The sequence below is a fragment of the Myotis myotis genome, unplaced genomic scaffold (assembly GCF_014108235.1).
Source record: "Myotis myotis isolate mMyoMyo1 unplaced genomic scaffold, mMyoMyo1.p scaffold_m19_p_5, whole genome shotgun sequence".
Classification (NCBI taxonomy): Eukaryota; Metazoa; Chordata; class Mammalia; order Chiroptera; family Vespertilionidae; genus Myotis; species Myotis myotis.
In genome coordinates this window covers 90,912,826-90,936,060 of record NW_023416357.1, presented here as the reverse complement: position 1 = coordinate 90,936,060, position 23,235 = coordinate 90,912,826, and the positions used below count along the sequence as shown (strand labels likewise).

Sequence of the window (23,235 nt, the reverse complement as noted above, 5' to 3'; positions counted from 1 at the left end):
AATCCTTCATGTACACTTGGCTTTAGGTTAAAAGAACACATCAGATTTTACATAATCATACAGGCATGTGAGTCATATACAAATGTGTTCTTGCACATAATTATAAACCTATTAGTTTATTCTATGCAAACATATACGCTAAGCTTAATTTATCATCTTCAAAAGCCACTCGGCTCCTGCTTTGATTGCCCAAGTTTTAAATTTCCCCTTTTCCTAAATCCCTCTTTAGTCCCAATCTGCATACTATTTTTGTGTAAATCCAACGTTTTGCCTACATTTCTGGAAGATAACGGCTCCCAACAATCCCACGGGAACCCCCAACAATGATGTACTAATTTAGTTTGAGAACAATTTGATGGGTCCTCTGTATTTATATTTGTCTTTCCTTTTATTTTAAATGTCTCAGCCCATTTATCTTTTTAAATTACTGGATTATAAATTAGTTGACAGTGTTAAAATCCTGAGTACAGAAATTTCTAGAGCAGATTTTCTTAGCTCAAGATCCTCCTTTGTGGATAATCATAAAATCTCATAGTATTTTGAATATAGGTGTTTTTTTCTTTTCCAAACATAGAAATGTAATACTAAGCAAAACCATGTATGGCCCTGCCATTTACTGGCTATTTTACTTATTTGTATTTATTTATTTATTTTTGTACACCCCAGTGACCAGATATTATATAACAACATGTGATCATCTCAATAAATCTCATACCCATCCAACACCACGCCTAGTTATCAGAATATTGACTATATACATATTCCCTATGCTGTTCTTTACATCCCTGTGACTATTCTGTAACAACCAATATGTACTTCTTAATCCCTTCACCTGTTTTGCCCAGTCCCTCTATCCCCCTTCCCATCTGGCAACCAACAAAAAAGTTCTTTGTATCTATGCGTCTGTTCTGCTTGTTCATTTTGTTTGTAGATTCAATTGTTGATAGATACGTATTTATTGCCATTTTATTGTTCATATTTTTAATCTTTTCTTCTTCTTAAATAATACTCTTAACATTTCATATAATACTGGTTTATCCCCCCACCACTGCCACCTCTGAAGAGGTATTGTTGCAAGGTGAGAAGGCTGGTGCCAAGTGCACGTACATCGTGAACCTTGCCCTCCATCTGCTAACACCAGGTTGCTGGAGATCCCAAAGGAAGGCCTGGAGAGCCTTCGCCAGGTTCTGGTCTACATCTCTGGTGACAGAACAGTCACACAAACACCCTTTGCACACATGTGAGTTGTTTAATTTTTTTTTTTATTAAATGATACATTGAAAGTATAAAAGTTGCCTAGGTACAAACAAGTTACAGAATAATGCATATAAATACACAATGAACTACATGTGACAATTCCATTTAGCTTCTATTTTGATAATTTTACATCAGTATCTAAAATGCTAAACTCCAGCATTTTTTCTTAATCTAGTTCTTTATGATGATTGCAATTCCTGAGATAAACTTAGTGTCTCTGCTAACATCTTTGTATGTAAACCAAATCCTCTGAGAAAAATTCAGATATTTATAGTCCCACATACATTATAATTCACAATTATAATCAGATACTACAGATTTCACTAAAAAAATGGAAATGAGCCCGGCTGGTGTGTCTCAATGGATTGAGCATCGACCCATGGACCAGGAGGTCACACTTCCAATCAGGGCACATGCCCAGGTTGGAGGCTCAATCCCCGGTAGGGGTGTGTGTGGAAGGCAGCTGATAGATGTTTTTCTCTCATCGATGTTTCTATCTTTCTCTCTCTCTCCCTTTCCCTCTAACTAAAAATCAATAAAAACATATGTTTAAAAAATTGAAATGACCTTACAGTATTTCTACACCTATATATGTAACTTTAGGCCACCAATAGGGATTCTTAAAATCCTTTGACTTGTATAGTTTAAGGGGATTTCTTTAATAATTTTCTGTATTCAGATAAAAATTCCTGGTTAATCTGTAAGGACTAAACACTGACTAGTACCAAATATATTATGACGTTTCAATAATTTCCAGAGGCCAATTTTGCCAATTAAGCCCTTATCACTTTCCCTGTGGGAGACGTTTAAGCTAAATGTTGTCAGTATACAGCGCCAATGCAGTTGTGCTCTGAATGTATCAATGACTTTTGCCAGTCAGGTGCTGTCTACTGTAACAGATTTCAGTGAAATCAATCTGTAGATTCCACATTATAAAAATATCTTAATAAATATCAAAGCAGCATTTTAGAGATAGCACTAGGATAGCTCTTACTGTTTTTCTATCCGAAGAATAAAAATTGACATTTAATAAGACTTTCAGAGCCCAAATAATTAGGGGTTGGCCCTGTCATAGCTCATCTTATAATTGCACAACTGAAGGCCACATGGAGGTTAGACAATGCCATCTTTTAAAAGGTACTTTCTGGTTTTCTCCTAAAGCCTGTCTCTTCATGCTGATTCCACATTCTTCATGTAATCAAATAAACTCTTTGTTTTACTTACAGCAAAATTAAAAGAATTAGTTCCCCCTCTAGATTTTAATTAAATCTTCCAGTAGAAGCCAAAATGATCTAAGGAAAGAAAAAGTACATTGTTACCTAGTTTAAAAGTTCAATTTTAGATAGCAATTCTGATATTTTAATCTAATTATAAATAGCTATTTGAAAAACAGCTAATCAAAAAAATCAAACTTTATAAAAATTAGTTTTTTTTCTTGACTTTAGTGCTCTTTTCTTAAATTTTTTTTTCTATAAACCCACATAATTCCAGCCTGAAGGAAATGTAATTAATGTACATGCTAAAGAGCAGATGATATGGCTATAAATACCTGGCTTTTGTTTTTTAGAAGAATGTATAGGGTACTAACATTCATTTCTCCCTTTCATTTCTTACATCTAAGAACCTTTAAAATATATCCTAAAAACAGTACATTTTCTTTCAAGTCAAATCCAATAGCCTTGATGACAGAGTTAGCTTTTATTCACAAATACAGTAAAGCATGAAAGACTAAGTGTTTTACAGAAACTCAAATTTCTACAAAGTACAAATATTAGTGATGCATTTTGGCAATGAGAAAATAAATAAGTGATTTAATACATACAATTTTAAGATAAAAGATGCCCCAAATGGAAATGTCATCTCTTCACGTTTTGAGAAATATGAAGATCTTCAATATTAGTATTTTTCCCCTTCTCTTTTATTAGATGGTCATCTGAAATTAACAGAAATGAGTGTCAATGCTTATCCCAAATTAAAATAAGCTGTAGGCAGACACAGCTACATATATTTCAGGAAGTTATATATTTAAACTTGTATGCATTCTTTGGACAGCTTAGGACAATGAAAAAAAAAATACAACCTTTTAAACACTATTGAAAAAAATCAGAAATGTTTTGTACTAGGAACTCTAATTATTCAAAAAAGCTTCTTAACTTTTTAAAAAAGTGAATAGAGTACCCCCTGGAGTAAACCCATGGTAAGTAGCTACAAACTTCTCTTATGTTATATGTAAGGAACAGAATTCACAAGAAAGGCCAGGGTGTTTAGCATTCTGAGGGATGGTAAAGCTCTTCAATCAAAATGAAAAACCACCTTTCTTCAAATAGGCATGTCTCCCAGCAGCACCCTCTTGTGACAAGAAGAAAACTAGCACAAGTTACATTTTCCTACGCACATCAGAAAACTATCCAAGAATTTGTAGAAAAAGTTCTTCAGCCAAAACCAAAACAATAAAGTTCCATGAGAGTTCAGAGGAGCCCAGAGCCTCTACGAGCACCCACTGTGCTCCCGCCATAGTGAAGAAGAGGCTCTAGTCACTGCTCAGTTTCTTTTGTCAGTGTGTGTGTGTGTGTGGGGGGGGGGGGGGGAGGGCAGAAGTGTTCTAGATTAAAAGAACCTAAAAAACTTAAAACCCAATCACCGTAGCCAGTTTGGCTCAGTGGATAGAGCATCCGCCTGCGGACTGAAAGGTCCTGGGTTTGATTCCGGTCAAGGGCACATGCCAGGTTATCAGTTGCAGGCTCAGTCCCCAGTGGGAGGCGTGCAGAAGGCAGCCAATCAATGATTCTCTCCCATCATTGATGTTTCTATCTCTCTCTTCCTCCCCTTCCTCTCTGAAATCAATAAAAATATATTTTAAAATATAAATAAATAAATAACATAAATTAAAACTTAATACCCAATGTAGACAAAAACACAATGCACAAACGAAATCCCTAGGAAAATGTGACACCTCCCCCCACCAATTCATCAAATACTTTTTACAACAGAAAAAATATAACCTTTTAAAACAGATATTCTGAAATATTTTGATTAATTCTGATTACATGAGAAAATACAAATTTAGACAAGTTGTTAGAAACATGCAATTTTAGCACCAAAAACATATATTAGATATTCTAATTCTAAAGACAATTTGATTGTACACACAGTCTTATTAGTTAGTCCACAGCTGATCACTCTTAGAAATAATGTAAATGCTACTACAGATCTGGATCTCAGATAAAAAACAATCTCCTTCAATTTTAGGCAACTTTATTGGACTAAACAAAATTAATACTATCTTTAGGACATACGCTTTTTGGTTTTCTATAAAAGCATTATTAAAAAATGAAGTATGTTTTTCATGTGCTTCTTCATAGACGTGTATAAAGCTGAGTTGATAATGACTTTACAGATTATAAAGGATCTGGTCTTTTATGTACAGCAACAACTACTACTTTGCCTCCAATATGACAAGTATTAATATCAACAGCACTATTTCAAACGTAAGTGTGTCTATATACATTCTCTTCGTTTTTTTCAGCACTTTGAAAGCTTTGATAAAAGAAGTACTTTCATGCTGGCATGCTTTGACTTATTTTCAAATAAAAGAGAATTTAAGTTTACTGTTTTACATTTCAACTGGATGAACTTGTATAAAGATAAGGTATTGTAATCTGAAGAATAAGTATTTTAACATCTTCATAATCTTGTCCATGTTGTAAAATAAAACATGTATCCTTTAAACAATAAGCTAGAGTTGAGAAAAGAAATGGAATGTTACTGAAACATAATGCAGTATTGTGGGTGTTTTTTTATTAATTAATTTAAGAGAGAGAGGAAGAGAGAGCAAGAGAGAGGTGAGAAAGATTGCCCCTCCTACATGCCTCACCCTAGATCAAACCCACAACCCAAGCATGTGCCCTTCAGGTGCATGGGATGATGCTCCAACCAACTGAGCCACACTGGCCAGGGCTACATAATGCAGTTTTGGCTGACAATTCACAAGTCATTACATAAAGAGGCTAAGAAAATTTTTTGTGATCAAGAAAAATAATTAGCAAATTCACTATTCTATTGGTTCAACAGTCATCCTCATTTCTGAGTCTTCCACAGAGCTTTCCACAGGACAGGCACCAAAGCTTCACTGACTAGAACTTGACTCTGATGTCTCTGGCACTTTATACAGGAAGGACCCCTCCCCAGCCCACACTACCCACTGTGTATAGGCTACCAGTAGTTAATCCACGACCTTCATCTCAGGAGAACTTATGTAAGAAATACTCTATTTCTAACTTTCTTATTAGTCATTAGCCATATTAAAGAGAATGATTATAAAAAGCTTACAAATCACAAAAGTTATTTCTCAAGAGGCTATTTTTCCTCATTGGACTGAAAATACAAATGTCATGGGTTTGCTGTGGTAACAAGTGTTAATGTGTACAATATCCACTGGTAACAATGAAACTAAGAAATTAGTATTGTTATTTATTCTTGGTGAGCATAAACTGTGAAAGCCTTTTTGGAGGAAAATCAGACAATATTAGATTATTTTTAAGGCACATATGCTTTGAACCAGCAATTCTACTTCTAGGTATCCAGATGAGAAATACCTGTGTGAAGAAAGAAATAATGCTACACTGCAATACTGTAAAAGCAAAAAATAAAAAACAGTAAAAGTACATCAGTAACGAGTGATTAGCCACACTATGGACTACTACAAAAAGTTAAAAATGAGGGGAAGTAGATCTACATATATTGACAAAATGCAAATTATAGAATAATATATATAGTTAACAATGCATATAGGGGTTGGCAAAAGTAGGTTTACATGTTCATATGGAAAAAGACATGCAGGTTATGATTATTGCATAGCTTTCTTAACTCAAAAGAATGTTATGATGGCACAGTGCACTTAGGAACAATCTTGTAGGTGCTGAAATTGCCAGCCTTCATCATTTACACATTCTTGTAGTCAGTCTACTTGTTATACTCAAACACACTTTGGCACAGAGTTATTACCTACTTTTGCCCACTCCTGTATTTTAAAGTTTAACTATTTTTTAAATACTAATGTGGTAATGCATGGCTCACATTCCAAAAGGAAAATAAAAGGGTTACAAATGTGAATTTCTTTACTCCTGTCTCTAACCACGTATATCTCCTCCCAGGCACAAGATATCAATTCCTTGCCTGATTCCTGCAGATTTTCTATCCAGTGCCTGTTTTCCTTTGATGCTGCTATTTGGAAGTTGTGTAAAATTCTCGTAATATTAACTGTTAGTAACACTGTTTTTATATACAACCGAAGGAGGGAGGTTTGGAACAGAGCAGCAGGGAAACTACAGAGCACAAAGGGCTTTTTAAAATAATGCCTTCCCCCTTTAACCTTTATGTTATAATTAAGTGTTTAATACCCTATTCTGAAATAGAGTTTCAATTTCCTGCTTCTGTTTGTCATCTTACTCAAAATTTTGTATACTTTTATCTTTCTGTTTCATGTAGAAGAAAGAATTCCTTTCATTTCTTGTCACGCAGGTCTTGTGGTGATAAACTCCCTCAGCTTTTGTTTGTCTGGAAAAGCCTTTATTTCTCTCTCATATCTAAAGGATAACAAAAATATGTTAACGTTTCACGAATTTGCGTGTCATCTTTGCACAGGAGCCATGCTACTCCTCTCTGTATTGTTCCAATTTTAGTGCATATCAGTAGTACTTGAATACACAGAAATGAGTCCTGAAGGACACCCACCAAGTTGCTAATGGAGTTAACTTCTATAGAAGGGAGGGTAATTGGGGAGTTAGGGAGAGGCAGGAGGGAAGAGATGAAAGGGCATGTTAAGTTATATTATTTGAATGTTTAGAGATTTACTCATGTGCTTGTGTTTTGTTTTGGTCTTTAAGTACCTGCTAAAAAACAGTTCCTTATCCAATCCCTAAAAAGGGAGCTAGGAAAACCCCATGTTCTTTAAATGATGAAGTGTACAGGAATGGCAATCAGAGGTGCTGATGCTGCTAAAAATGATCAGCTACAGGCATCAAATGAGTCATTCACCTCTTAGTCTTGGTTTTCTCTAATATAAATTAGTAGCTGGGAATGATTTCTTTTCCAATGTTCCATCAGCTCAGAAATCTAAGATATATAGAAAAATAAGTCCTAGTGAAGTCAGAAATAACCTTAAAAAGGCCACCAGCTTTCACATCTTAAAGCTAATATTTAACACTAGAGGCCCGGTGCACAGACTCGTGCACGGGTGGGGTCCCTCAGCCTAGCCTGTGCCCTCTCGCAATCTGGGACCCCTCAGGGGATGTTGGACTGCTGGTATGAGGGATGTAGTAGTGCGCAAAGTGGCAGGCAGCTGGGGAGGAGCCCGAGCCCTGGCCGGGTGCTGTGCTGCTCCCGCTCATCCTGGCCTCGCTGTGCCTGCCGCAGCAACCGGTAGCACTGTGCGAAGGCGGGAAAGGCTGTAGCCATGAGCCCAGCGTCTGGCGCCCAGCAGTCAGCTGAACGGTGCTTCTGCTGTGGGAGTGCACTGACCACCAGGGGGCAGCTCCTGCATTGAGCATCTGCCCCCTGGTGGTCAGTGCATGTCATAGTGACCGGTCAAATGGTCGATTGGTCGACTGGTTGCTTTGAGTTTTATATATCCTATTATATAAAAAGCCAGGGCCCTCACGACCTAAACAACCAGACGGATGACCCAACAGCGACTAGGGTCCTGGCTGCTGCGACGGGATTGAGTCTGGGTTTCGGTCAGCACTCGGGAGTTGGTCTGGGTCCTGGCCGGCGTCAGTCTGGGTCCCGGCCACCTGCGGCACAGTGGTGGGAGGGAGCTGTGGGGATGGAGCCATGCTGCCATCAGATTGGCCTTTGGGTCCCTCTCCTCTCCCACAGGCTCCGGGGAACCAGAACCATGCTGCCATCTGGGAATCTTGGTCCCTACCCTGTGCCCCCAGGCTTTGTGGAACCAGAGCCAGCTGCTTCAGACTGGCCTCTTGGTCCCTCCCCCCTCCCAAAGGCTCTGGGAAGCCGGAGTCATGCTGTAATCAGACTGGACCCTACCCAAGGGCTCCCTTGGTGTGTAGGCTGGGCTGAGAGACCCCCCTGAGTGCACAAATTTTTGTGCACCGGGCCTCTAGTATATAGATAGATAGATAGATAGATAGATAGATAGATATAGATAATCAATATTGCTCATAGAAGTTTAGGAAAACAACAAAAGGCAATCCACATCTAAAATGTTTACTAAAAGTTTATTTCAACATTCAATATTTATATTTGTCTTGATAATCAGCTGTCTGAAACCCACCTGACCTTTATTTTTTAATTTGTTTTTTAATGTTTGTATTGGTTTTAGAGAGAAGAAGGTAGAGGAAGAGAGAGATAGAAACATTAATGATGAGAGAGAATTACTGATTGGCTGCTTCCTGCATGCCCCCTACTAGGAATTGAGGGCATGTGCCCTGACCAGGCATGCGCCCTGACCAGGAATAGAACTGTGACCTCCTGATTCATGGGTCAACACTCAACCACTGAGCAGTACTGGTCAGGCCCACCTGACCTTTTTAAAAATAGAAATCAACTTTCTCTCTCAGTAAGCCACAGTGCAACAGTGAGCTCTAAACCATTTAGTTCAGATTATCAAACTGAGGTCCTACTGCTGATTTAATAAAAAACAAGCTCATTTAAAGAGTGTGCATCCTGAAAGAATATGGGCTATTCTCCTCAGATTTTATTTGTAGATACCTACCACTGTACCACAACAAAAAGTATCCTGAAAATGCAAAGGACGCATAGTAAACCTGTGCCTTCTCTATCTGTATTCAACATGTTTGCCTCTTTTTAGTCTTAGGTGGGAAAATACATGATGATTCTATAGGAAGCTATTTATTCAGTATGCTAAGAACTAAGCTGCTCCAGAAAGTACAAATTTATATGAAATTCTATAGAGAAATTATACCTAAAAACTTTGTCCAGTCGTCCACCTGCCTTCCCCCAAGATTCTCTTTCCAAAAAACTTTTTGGTTTTTTTTGGAGGATAAACAACATGGGTTAAAACCATATTAGATATAAGTGGAATTAAACTATGACTCAAAAGCTTGGGAAAATCTATTCCAAAGATAAAAATATATAAGAAGGCAATATCCTTGCTAACAGCTAAATGATAAATCTCAGAAAGCTCATACCCATTTGCTCTCTTCCACTAGGTTGTCTACCAGGATTTGCGTTTAGAGGCTGAAGTGAAGATCCTTTCAGGAATGTATGTTGGATGCCATCCTTAGTTCCATGCAAGAAGTGAGCTAAAATCCCATATAAAAGAGGTCTATAGCAGGAAGAAAACCAAAATCAATTAAATTTGCATGAATAGGAAAAGCTTAAAACATCTATGCTTTAAAAGGTAGCCTCTGACACTAAAACAGCCAAGTAATTCACTAGACTTATAAAATAAGGTTGCATGGATATTATACAAATTGTAAACTGTTCATGCTTTTTTAAATTTAAAAGTACTATTTTACTCTAAAGATGATTTTAAAACCCAGGGAAAAAATGTTAACACCTTAAATCGCATCTAAACTGAAATACAATTTCAATCAATACACAGGAGGAATTCGGCTTGTAAACTCCAAAATCCAGCATAAAATTTTTCAGTACCTAATACTGACCAATACACACTAGGTATTCAATAAACACTTATTGCATTAATAATCCTTGCCTAGAGAAGGTCTGATGTCCCAAGAGACACACTGCCTGGTTTTAAACTGCCTTTGCCATTTGATCTCAGCAAGATTTTTTTAATTGATTTCAGAGAAGGAAGAGGGAGAGAAAGATAGAAACATCAATGATGAGAGAGAATCGTCGATTGGCTGCCTCCTGCACAACCTCTACTGGGGACGGAGCCTGCAACCCAGGCATGTGCCCTGACTGGGAATTGAACTGCGACCTCCTGGTTCATAGGCTGATGCCCAACCACTGAGCCACACCAGTCAGGCAGCAAGATTCTTAATGTCCCAGCCTCATGAATGTTTCCTTCTCTGTAAGTTAGGGTAAGTGTAAACCCTACCTCATAGGGTTATTATGGACCAAATGAGTCAATAAATGTCAAGTGTTTAGAACTGTGCCTAGCACATATTAAATGATATGTAAATGTCAGCTATGTGGGAGTTGGGTAAGAGCTAATATTTAAAAAAATACTTGAGTTTACAAAACACTTCTGCCTCTTTTCAGTTTACCCTCACCTTGTGATGTCATAATCATCATACCCAACTTATGAGAAAACCACAGCTCAAAATGAATTTTCTAGAAATCCCTCAGCTAATAAATAAACAACCTTTATACCTGAACCCCAAGTCCCATACACTTTTCAATATGCTGCCTGGGATTTATATTCGTCCTCTTGCACAAACAGAAGCTGCCCTGCTGATAATAGAGGTACAACAAATGTTTTCCTTCATTTCCAATCTCATAATTGAAAACAAAATTTAATGGTTTGAGTTTTTTTAGATATCTATTTACTTATTAGTAGGTGTGATGGTTTAAATTATGACATTCCCAATGGACACAAGACACTGGGGGGTAGGGGAGGCCGGGGGAATGTCAAGAGCGGGGAAAAAAAGGAGACATATGTAATACTCTTTGTAATACTTTAAGCAATAAAACAAAATTTTTTAAAAAAATTATGACATTCCCTTCCCCTCAAAAGGTGGTGCCTAACTGCCCTCCCCTTGAGTGTGGGCTAAACTCACTTGTAATGAATCAAGTTCATTTAAGTAACAGCACTCTGCAACTTTAGAGACTAGGTTATTACAGCATTGTGGCTTCATTGTGAGTCATCAGCATGGAGATATCATTAAAGACTCAAAGAATACTTAGAAACGTGGGCAGTGAGACAAGAAGAAAAGGATAGAACTTGGGGAGTGCCCACAATTTAAAGGAACCCCAAAGGAACCCAATAAAGACACTGAGAACACCATTAGGGAGGCAGGAAAATCAAGACAGTAAAGGATCACAAAAGACAAAACATTTTTTATGACAAAAAATGTTTTAAGGAAGAGTGAAATCAACATTACAAAATGCTACAGAAACTCAAGGAGAGACTTGGTACAAACTACAGAATAAAAGTGGCATATGACCCTGGAACCATTTCATACAAAGATTTGTGGGAAAGTTCATTTTAATCGGTATGTCATTTAAAATATTTTTATGGTAAAACAATTATACCATAAAGTAGGATGAAAAAATTCAACGAATTTTTGGGAAGAGAAAACGTAAGACTTCAGAACAATTCCTTGCTAGGAAAAGACTGCTTTGAGCTATGTTCCCAGGTGCCTATATGCATTTTTTTTCCCCATTCAGGGATCTTCCAGAAAATGTTTAATTAACACTGAAGTGGGAAAAGAACTAAGAAACTACTAGAAAGTGGCTGGTCTTCTTTTTAAGAGCATAGCTTTTTGTAAATGGTGTGGGGAGAATTTAAGATATAGGGAAGACCAGACTGGATAATAAGCAGAGGGCTGATTTTCACTAAGTTCAGTGGTAAAACGGAGATTGAGCAGTAGCTTGGGGTTGGACTGGGGTTGGAGGGTTTTTTTGGAGAGGGGAAATCTGAGTACATTACTAAACTGAAATGAAGAACGCTATGGGGAGGATGAGTTATATCTGAGGAAGAAAATGATCGATAGGGCAAAAGCATCAGAAGAAAAAAAGGATGGATCAAAAAGCCAAGAGGAGTGCCCCTTAGGAAGGGGTAGGGCTATTCAGTCCTCTGAAATCAGGGGAATTTTGGCTCCAGAAAGCAGAGACCTCATCTGACCCATTTACTACTCCATACCTTGGATTTGGGGCAGTGCTAGACAAACACTAGACCCAAATAAATACCTGCTGGATTAAAATGAAATAAAACCTCCCTATGAGATTGTGACTCCAATACAACAATATCTGAAAGTTTATTTTAAAAATTAGTTCTTACATTGTATTATCCTTTGATTCTTCAAATGCATTTAGTTCTCGGATGAGAAACTGCCGGTCCAGTGGAACTACAGGTTGACCAGATTCTAGGGGGAAAAAAATCATAAAAACACTGAGTATCAATCTAAAAAGCAAACATAATTTTGTTAAGAAACATACTTACCAGATATACACGTTTTTCAGATTTTTGGAAAATAATGATGGCAGATGCAACTTATGCTTTTATGACTTTCAAAATATTTTGTTAAATATATAGCTTAATACAGGTGATTTCATCTAAACTCATTTTTAATCTAATTTTTGGTTAGGGAAATACTGTTTCTGCAATACTAGCCTTCAGCAGTCTGTTTTTATGAATTCAACACACGACAGTACCAATATCCATTTGGTGGCAATAACTCTAAACATAAAATTAACCTGAATATTAAATGCTGGCAAGGATATAGGGCAACTGGAAACCTCATACTTTGTTGGTAGGAGAGCAAAAATGGTACAGGCACTAGCAAAATAGCTGAACAGTTTCTTATCTAGGTAAACATATACTTACAACACACAACCCAGCAATCCCACTCTTAGCTCTTTACCCAACAGAGAGTAACACCTATGTTCACACAAAAAGCTTTTGTGAATGTTTATGACAGCTAGATTCATAACTGCCAAATGTCCATCAACTGACACAATGGAATGTTATTCAGGGAAAGAAAAAACTCAACATGGCTGAATCTCAAAAGTATTATGCTGGAAAAGGAAGCCAACTCCAAAGTCTACATCCGATATGGTTCTATTTATAGGACATTCTGGAAAAGGCAAATGATAGGCAGAGAAAACAACAGGTCAGTGGTTGCTAGTGGTAAAGAAGTTGACTATAAAGGGCACAGAAAATTTTGGGGATGATGGAAATGTTCTCTATTGTGACTGTGGTGGTAGTTACACAACTGTATGCACTTGGCAAAATCCACAGAACTTTATACTAAAAAAAGTAAAGTATATTGTATGTTGTATATATCTCAATTTTTTAAAAAAAGCTAAGACATTTAATATGAAACTTGACTATTGTCACTATATTTCACTCTAGGGAAGCTCAAGTCCAAGGCATGTAATTAATAGTATTTTCATAATGTTCTTCTTTTCTGAGTATTAATGGTATTATCCAAACATCTATAACAAAGGGAGGAAAGTGGAGATACTGATATTAAAGTCCCTGAAACCAATAAAAATTATCAGTTTTTATTAAGATGTGTTTAATATTAAATAAAAGATCTGTAATGGAAAGTTCTGGCATCACAAAGAATTCATTCTCTCTTCCAAAAATCTACTTTATGAGTTCTTTTCTTTGATGAGGACATCTTTAAGTCATGAAATAGTTTTAAAGCATAGATTAAACCTTAAGGGAATTAGCTCTGGAAATGTGGGTCAGCTGGTTGGAGTATCGTCTCATACACCAAAAGGTTGTGGGTTCGATTCCCGGTCAGGTCACATACCCAGGTTTCGGGTCTGATCCCCAATTAGAGCATGTTTGGGAGGCAATTAATCAATGTCCCTTCCTCCCTCTCTAAAAAAGGCAAACAAAAACACACAAAAAACCTTAAGGCAGTGGTTCTCAACCTTCTGGCCCTTTAAATACAGTTCCTCATGTTGTGACCCAACCATAAAATTATTTTTGTTGCTACTTCATAACTGTAATGTTGCTACTGTTATGAATCGTAATGTAAATATCTGATATGCAGGATGGTCTTAGGCGACCCCTGTGAAAGGGTCGTTCGACCACCAAACGGGTCTCGACCCATAGACCCGCTGCCTTAAGGGAATTAAAGTATGTACAGGGTGGGGCAAAAGTAGGTTTATATGTCCTAATCACTCAGATGATTTTATGTCTTAGTCCAGCCATGGGCAAACTACGGCCCGCGGGCCGGATCCGGCCCGTTTGAAATGAATAAAACTATTGAAAAAAAAGACCGTACCCTTTTATGTAATGATGTTTACTTTGAATTTATATTAGTTCACACAAACACTCCATCCATGCTTTTGTTCCGGCCCTCCGGTCCAGTTTAAGAACCCATTGTGGCCCTCGAGTCAAAAGGTTTGCCCACCCCTGTCCTAGTCACTCAGATGACGCTGTTTTGTAATGGAATTAGATTTTCAGGCTAAATACTTAGAATTGGTGGAAGGGAAGAAGATTTTGCCTCACATGACTAATGATACCTCTTACCTGCTATGAGAACAGATGATGTATACTTATATTTGTTGAATTCCAAATACTCCCGGATTAATTCATTAATAAGAAGGTTTTCATGAGACAATGTTGGTCGGGGTTCACTTTCATCATCTAGGGCTTTGAAAACTTCGGCTCGAATTCTCGCTTTTAAATGCCCTAAGACTCCTCTTTTTTCCAAGGTGTCCTTTAAAACTGTTAAATATAAAACATTAATGCTTCAACTATAGAATAAACTTTGTCATTCTTAGGCTTACTTTAAAGAAAATGATTTAAAAGATAAATGGCCTAACAACAGCTTTCAATCTAAACACTGTGATGAACTGAACAATGATCACATTAGCTATCACAATCCATGTTTGTAATAAAAAATAAAGTCCCCAAGTTGCAATGATGTACTATTTTAATGTATTTAAACAAATTCAAGTTTATTCTTCCAACATTGTCACATTTCTGGTTGAGGAAAAAAGGGGGAATAGAACTATAGTCAGCACACTGGGACCTGAACTTAACCTCCAGTGTCTCATATATTTTCTAGAATATTTATCACTGCAGACAGGTTCTGCGTGTCCCTAAAAACCTCTGGTCCAGAAAAAAAGATGATTAAAGATTATAAGTACACTCCATAAAAGGAAGGAATGTGCCCTGTCTTTTGTATAAAAACCTTTGATATCCAGAACTCTTGGGGAATGGCTCATTCTAAATGAAAAGGTGGGTTTTATGTTAGGGCTTTTGTTTGTTTGTTTTTTAAAGACAATTATGCATTACTTCCTTAAAACAAAAGGATTTTGAAATTTTAAGCCTAGTCAGAAGTCTAACACAGAGTTTATCACTGCCCTCTTGAGAAATCAAGACTATATATGCTCAATGTAACCTAACTGCTTGATGAACAAGGGTCATTAAAACAAATATCAGCAGTTGTGATAATGAAATTTAGCAATAAATATTAGTATGGAGAGTAAAGGCAAGGGCTGAATTGGCACCATCACTTGCAGGGGTCTACAACCTTCTTTTTTTTTTTCAAATTGTCCCTAATGGCTAATTAACTAAGAACTCCAGAGCACCAACACATCTCACCCACAGTGTCTAGCCAGCCGTGGACAAACTACGGCCAGTTTGAAATGAATAAAACTAAAAAAAAAAAGACCGTACCCTTTTATGTAATGATGTTTACTTTGAATTTATATTAGTTCACACAAACACTCCATCCATGCTTTTGTTCCGGCCCTCCGGTCCAGTTTAAGAACCCATTGTGGCCCTCGAGTCAAAAAGTTTGCCCACCCCTGGCTAGACCAAAGTAAGAGCTTAATAAATGCTACCTAGGAGCATTATAATACAGTGCTGTATACTACTGGATGTAATAAATACAGTTTAATACTGTACTGTGCCCTGTCAAAGGCACCAAATAAGTAAACAATAATGAAAATTAATAAAGAGAGCCCAGGAACATAAGTATTTTTTAAGCTTTGATAAATAACAATAAAAACCCTGCCTGGCCCTAGCCGGTTTCGCTCAGTGGATAGAGCATTGGCCTGTGGACTGAAGGGTCCCAGGTTCAATTCTGTCCAAGGGCACATGCCCTGGTTGCCGGCTCTATCCCCAGTAGGGGGCGTGCAAGAGGCAGCCTATCAATGATTCTCTCATTGATGTTTCTGTCTCTCTCTCCCACTCCCTTCCTCTCTGAAATCAATAAAGAAATATATTAAACAACAACAACAAAACAAAAACCTTGCCTGGTCAGCATGGCTCAGTGTTTGAGTGTTGACCTATGAACCAGGCACCGTTCGATTCCCGGGTTCGACTCCTGGGTGGCCCGGGTTTGGGGCTCAATCCCCAATGTAGGGCATGCAGGAAGCAGCCAATCAATGATTCCCTCTCATCATTGATGTTTCTATCTTTCTCTCCCTCTCCCTTCTTCTCTGAAATCAATAAAAATATATATATTTTTAAAAACCTGGTCATATAATTAAAGAGATACAATCTAGATTAGACTTTAACCTTTCTTACCCTTATTTTAAAATCATCCTCTCAAACTTTTGTGCAGGCATGTTAAGTACATACAGTTATCACCAAATCAGACTTTGTAATAGGCCCATAAAAGGAACGTACAAACTTATCGTATTCTTGGGATCGTAACCTAACCCCTGTTCTCTAATTCCATCTTTGGAAGTTTCATAGAGATATTTTTTCCACTGGCAAGGAGGATCTTGTCCCAATTACTCTGTAAGCACACAGCACAGCCTCAAACTCAGCCGAGAAATGAATGAAGCTGGAGTTAAGAAACCTAGCATATCGCACCACCACCTCGGGGGCTGATCGCCTCCTTGGGCCTCAGTTGCCTCTCCAACAAGATTCTGCTTCTCAGAGACAGAACCAAGTGAGGTGGGAAAATGGGAAAATGCTTAAAAAAAACAACAGCTCATAAAACATACATGATTGGCAAACACATTTTCACTGAGTTTCTCTTGGACACAAAGCATATTCAGAACTGGGGCATGCAGAAAAAAACCATACAGGGCTCCCTACCTCTGTGCGGGCACCCCCAATTCCCGACTCACAGACAGAGTTCTTCTAGGGTCCCGTTTCATTTTGCCCTTCCCTCTGCCATCATGCTTAGAACACTGTGCCATAACCACTTCAGAAATGGGCTCACCCTGACCGGTTTGGCTCAGTGGATAGAGCATCAGCCTGCGGACTGAAGGGTCCCAGGTTCGATTCTGGTCAAGGGCATGTACTTTGGTTTCGGGCACATCCCCAGTGGGGGCAGGGGAGTGTGCAGGAGGCAACTGATCGATGTTTCTCTCTCATTGATGTTTCTGACTCTCTCTCTTCCTCCCTGTAAAAAATCAATAAAATATATTAAAAAAAAAAAAAAAGAAGAAGAAGAAAGAAATGGGCTCATAACCTGGTGTGTAACCCTAAGCATAACGCCTCTGAAGTTGTGTGCAATTCTGTGTGAGGTGCTTCCCAGGGAGAGGGCGCACCGATTTCCGGGAAGGCTGTTCTTGCGGGAGAGGCATGCCCACCGCGACTGATTCATCTCCAAGAGATGCCGCCCCTCCCGCCAAAGCTCCGAGAATCACTGACTTCAGGCCCCTGAAAACTGGAACTGGTTCCACGAGTGGGGCAGTGCCACGCCCCATCAAGACCTGAGCTCCTGCCCTGGCTGGTTTGGTTCAGTGGATAGGGCATCAGCCTGCGGACTGAAGGGTCCCAGGTTCGATTCCGATCAAGAGCATGTACCTGGGTTGCAGGCACATCCCCAGTAGGGAGTGTGCAGGAAGCAGCTGATCGATGTTTCTCTCTCATCGATGTTTCTAACTCTTTATCCCTCTACCTTCCTCTCTGTAAAAAATCAATAAAATATATTAAAAAAAAAAAAAAAGAGACCTGAGCTCCGGTGCAGCGTTATCTGTCCTCACGCTCCGCCTCCTTCTGGCTGGATCATCTCGGGTGGGCAAGCTATTTCACCTCGCAGCACCCCAACTTCCTCATCTCTGAAGTGGGCACGGGGTCGTCAATGGGATCAAGTACGTAGCACAGGGGCCGGGCGTGCCTGGCGTATAAGGCTCAAGCGCCGGCAATTATAATCATGAGTACTCCCGTCTGGACCTGCGCCAGAACTAACGGTGCACAAACGTTATCAGCCTAAGGACTCTCGCCTTTGCGGAACTTTTCCGACAAAGACAGCAGAATGACCAGGCCGGGCAACTTTCTACCCCCCGTTTTTCCCGATGGAAAACCGGGCCCCATCTCCCAGTTTGCAAGGATGCAGAAATGGCTTAGGGTCGTGCCTACCACCTAGAATGGTTGTGGAGACTTGTACACATTATCCTCGCGTGGATGGCCCACGCCAAGGCGGGTCCAGAAAGAGGCGCCAGAGGCCCCGGGCGCAGGACTGCAGACCTCCCAGGCACCTGCAGATTCTGCGACTCCTGCTCCAGCTCGAAGCCGGTTTAAAAACTGCCCCGTGCAATCCGTCCCCTCCAGGGTCCTAGCACAGCGGCCACCACAGCAGCCGGCTGCGCAGGCCCTGGCGCCGCAGAGAGACCGCCCGGAAAGGCTGACTCCTCTCCGCGCGCCCTCCTTCCGACCCATCCTTTTCACGGGCTGCGGATCAGCTGCATTCCACCTGGCAAGCCCCCCACTCGCACTCACCAGCCTTCAGCTCGGTGACGGTCGCCATTTTTAACGGCCGCCAGGGGCGCGTCCCGGCGCTGCGCACGCGCAGCCCCGCCCCGCCCCGCCCCGCCACGGTCTGTAGCCAATAAACGCGCCTCTCTCGCCGCGCCCGGCCCCGCCCCTCTCAGTTGACGCGATTGGATGGGCGGTGACTGTCCCCAACAATCAGCGAGCGCTCTCGGCGGCGGAGGAAGGAGGTGGAGGCAGGAGGGAAGGGGAACGCGGGCTGCGGCAGGTCTGAGGCCTTACCTGTGGGTGTTGCTGGTACCTTAGTGCTTAACTTTAGCCCCGTCAGCCTTTCCTGATCTGCCCACTGCTCGTCTCTGCAGCCTCAAGTACTAATTTTTAATCGTTACCATGTATTGAGCCTGAGCTTTTAAAGCTTGAGCATGCATCAGAAGCATCTGGAAGACCTGTTATAAAACAAGTTACCCTGGAGTAAATCCTGATTCAGTGAATCTGGGGTGAGGTCCAAGAATTGCATTTCTGACAAATTCCAGGTGACTCTCGCGGATGCTGCTGCTCTGGGGATCACACCTTGGGAACCACTGCATTAAATGCTTACTATGAGCCTGACACTGTGCTTAATGCTTCATTGATTTTTTTTTCCTATTATTACTCCCAATTTGCAGAGGAGAAAATTTGAGCATTTAATAACTGAAGAGACTTCACCAAAATCATCAGCAAATGGTGGAGGTGAGGTTCCTGGCCTCTGGCTCTTCAAAGCTTGTTCCCTGTCACTGATACGTACTACTATTAGGCAAATGCATAAGAAGCCCAAGAGCTATTTGTAAAAATAATTGATGAATGAATAAGCTCTAGCATCCCAAGGAAATGAAGGAAAAGGAAATGGTAATAATGTACCCAAAACTGAGTGTGAAGTCCTATGAGTCCAGTTGTATTGCCAAGAAGGCCAATATCTATGACCTTGATCCTAGAACAGTACTCTTTAGACTGCTGGTCTTAACCCAACAGTGGCTTTTTATAAAAAAAATATATTTTATTGATTTTTTACAGAGAGGAAGGGAGAGAGAGAGTTAGAAACATCGATGAGAGAGGAACATCAATCAGCTGCCTCCTGCACATCTCCTACTGGGGATGTGCCCGCAACCCAGGTACATGCCCTTGACCGGAATCAAACCTGGGACCTTTCAGTCTGCAAGCTGACGCTCTATCCACTGAGCCAAACCGGTTTCGGCAACAGTGGCTTTTTGAAATCTATTTATTGTGGATCCCAATGAGCGTATTTTCAATGAAATGGAATAAATAGGAAACAAGTGTTGTTTTTTTGAAACTTTGGTTTGGGGTATATATGTGTATTTTGGTTCCTGGTGTATTTCCTAAAGTGGGTAGCAGTCAAAAAGTTTGAAAGCCATTGTAACCTAGGGGAATCCATTTCTGTTCCAAACTAATTTTGACCTGAGACAGATCTGTCCTGTTACCTTAGAAAGGTCCTGCCACACTTCCCTGTTCTGCAAAACCCACAGTACCTGAATTCCTGGCCAGCATCTGAAGAGATGGAAAAGGTTTAACTACATTCTATAGGTAGAATGTTTGAGCTCTTCAGAGAAAAGCACTCCTGAATATACTGATGATGAACTCAGAGAGAGAGAGAGGCAAACAAAAATGGAATGGATTGATTAGTAGTAATCATACAATAATTAACAGCCATTGACACTCTGTGTGGCAGGCACTGCTCTACGCTGTACTTTACGTCCTCAACAACAACTCTGTGAGGCAGATACACAACAATCATCTAAAGTACAATTTCATTTAAAAAAAACATACAGAAATTGAGTAATACACTGCGTTGGTGAGGAGGTGGGGAAATGTGCATTACATACCTACCTGGTAGGCGGGTAAATTGGCTCCACCTTCTCAGAAGGCTGTTTGGCCATATTTAATCAACCTTTCACACCCTTGACCCACCAATTCTAGTTTTAAGAATATACCTTACAGCCCTAACCGGTTTGTCTCAGTGGATAGAGTGTCGGCTTGGCGACTGAAAGGTCCCAGGTTCGATTCTGGTCAAGGGCATGTACCTTGGTTGTGGGCACATCCCCAGTAGGGAGTGTGCAGGAGGCAGCTGCTCGATGTTTCTCTCTCATCAATGTTTCTAGCTCTCTATCCTTCTCCCTTCCTCTCTGTAAAAAGTCAATAAAATATATTTTTTTAAAAAAAGAATGTACCTTACAGCCCTAGCTAGTTTGGCTCAGTGGGAGAGCGTCGGCCCACAGATCCTTCAATTCCATCAGGGACACGTACCTCAGTTGCGGACACAATCCTAGCCCCAGAGGCAACCAATCGATGTCTCTCTTTAATGGATGTTTCTCTCTCTGTCTCTCCCCCTCCCACATTTTGTAAAAATCAACAGAGGAAATATCCTCGGGTGAGAATTAACAACAACAACAAAAAGAATGTACCTTATAGAAACAGTCCCACCTAATTATGAAGGGTGTATGTACAGTATAAGAATATTCATGAGTATTCATTGCAGTGCTGCTTATAGTAGAAAAGTCTATTTACCTATCAGAATGGCTGAAAGAAAAACAAATGTCAATAAAAAGATTGAATACTGGGGAATATGCATATCTTGCTGGTGGTATAGTCACTTCAGAAATCAGTTTGGCAACTGCTTATTAAGTCAGTGCTTTTACACTACAAGAGTTGAGTACTTAAGGCCTTGGTCAGATAGCTCAGTTGGTTAGAGCATTGTCCTGAAAACCAAGGTTGTGGGCTCAATCGCTGGGTAGGGCACAAACAAGAATCAACCAATGAATGCATACTAGTACTTAAGTAGAACAACAAATGAGAGAGAGAGAATTGATGTTTCTCTCTCTGTCTCTCTCTCCTTCCTCTCTCTTTAAAAGCAACAAATAAAATTTAAAAATGAAGAGTAATTAAAACAGAGACCATATGGTCCACAAGCTTAGATTATTTAAACTAAGGAAAAGTTTGCCAATTCCCGAATTCTTCTTCTATAATTTTTTGAGGCAAGGGGTGTATTTTTAACACATCAACCATTGTTATATTCTGAGCAATAAACATAGCAACTAACATTTATGAAGCATGTGTTATTTTACCTCGTCCTAAAAACAACTGGGAGGCAGGTATTATTATCCCCATTTACAGAGAAACTGAGATGTGGAGAGTTTAAGTAACTCTGAGTAAGTGGCAGAGTCAGGACTGGACTCCAAGTTCACTGGCCACATTCAGCTATTTCATCCTGAAATAAGAAGCACTTTCTCCCTTTCCCTTCCCTCCACCGCTGGGCCTCTGCCTGTGCCCTTCCGTCAGCCTAGAAACTTGTTTATGTTCTCTCCTCTCACTTCCTAGTTAATTTCCACTCCTTCAGGTCTGAGTTTATACCTCATTTCTTCCTAAACCTTCCCTGGCTCTATTGGGTTCCTCTTCTTAGATCTATTTTGGGGAGGTGAGGGGTTGAGAAAACGAAGGGGTATAGATACGGGAGAGATGTACCACACCTATCCTCCCCACACCCACACCCAGGCCCAAGGCCTTCTTCTTGGGGGCAGACCATTTCAATACCTGGTCCATGTTGGGATATAAAGGTCCAGCTTTCATACCTCAATTTGGGACAATCCTTTGGGATCCCCTGAACTTCAGAACTTCCTGAGGGGGTAGGTTGAGGCATTTGTTGAAGTTGCTTAGCCACCCAACTTCCTCATCCACTCCCCCAAATCCCCCTCCCTATGTGTGGATCCCAACAGCCCTCCCTAATAAACTTGCTGTGCCTTGATCTTGATCAGTTGGTCCCCTCACTGTTTTACTTCCCAAGGTTCTGGAGGGTGACTCATCAGTCAGCAATTTGGAGCAAAGAGTGTTCCCTGCATTGCACCTGGAGAGCAGCAGGCAGGTTAAGCATACAGTGCTCCTCAGAACTCCATAGAGTTGCCCCACCCTGCACCATCGCCATGGCAGCTGCCTATGTACACTGGACTGTGACTCGTCAGTTCATGTCTGGTGCCCACACCGGACTGCTTTGCAGGACAGAATCCTTGCCTACCTTGCTCATCTCTGGTATGACAAATATTTCCAGGATGACTGAATGAAACAAGTCCTGAAAGGTAGCTCAATTCACAGTTGAAACTGATATCCAAAAGAACTAACTGGCCCAAAGCAATTAGACTATGAGGGGTGGAGCTGGCCCTTCTCCTCTGTTGTAGTGATGAGAAGTGGAACCCATGGAGATTAGAGGTCCCAACTTCTGCACTTAGGGCTAGGCTCCACAAATCCAGAATAAAACACAAACTAGTCCCAACGGAAACTGAAGAGTGTACAGGGAAGGGCTGCCAACCAGGACGGCAGGTTGGCATCACCTAATGGCCGCCAGCAGAGGGAAGACAGGGCGTTCTCTGTAAGTGAGGCTGCTCCATGAAGCATGCCATCTGCCCTGCACATTCCGAAGCCAGGGCTCCTGGCATGCGTGTTCACAGCCTTGAGCACTAGTGCAGACATGGCTGTTGGAACTCCACAGGCAGAAAAGTGGTCCTGCTCCTGGGGCCACACTGCCAGGAGTATCTGGGGGCCACCCCCTACCCTGAGGCCTGGGCTTCCTTCTGTAAGACAGTGGCACCCAATGACCTCTATGGTTATTGGTTACTGGACTGTGGGCC

The 23,235-nt window shown here is 40.5% G+C and overlaps 1 protein-coding gene and 1 non-coding gene across 2 annotated transcripts; both read right to left on the bottom strand.

Annotated features, from left to right (window-relative positions):
* Window positions 1-1,241: 1,241 nt before the first annotated feature.
* CEP20 (centrosomal protein 20) lies at window positions 1,242-18,649 on the bottom strand. The gene is made up of 6 exons (XM_036310350.1): window positions 18,575-18,649; window positions 14,414-14,611; window positions 12,206-12,290; window positions 9,426-9,562; window positions 3,080-3,190; window positions 1,242-2,549 (listed from the first exon to the last, which is right to left on the bottom strand). The coding sequence occupies exons 1-5, from the start codon at window positions 18,600-18,602 to the stop codon at window positions 3,114-3,116; spliced, it is 525 nt and encodes a 174-aa protein (XP_036166243.1). The 5' UTR covers window positions 18,603-18,649; the 3' UTR covers window positions 1,242-2,549; window positions 3,080-3,113.
* LOC118657138 lies at window positions 6,856-6,959 on the bottom strand. Its single transcript, XR_004967876.1, has one exon. It is a non-coding gene; the product is annotated as a U6 spliceosomal RNA (small nuclear RNA).
* Window positions 18,650-23,235: the final 4,586 nt, after the last annotated feature.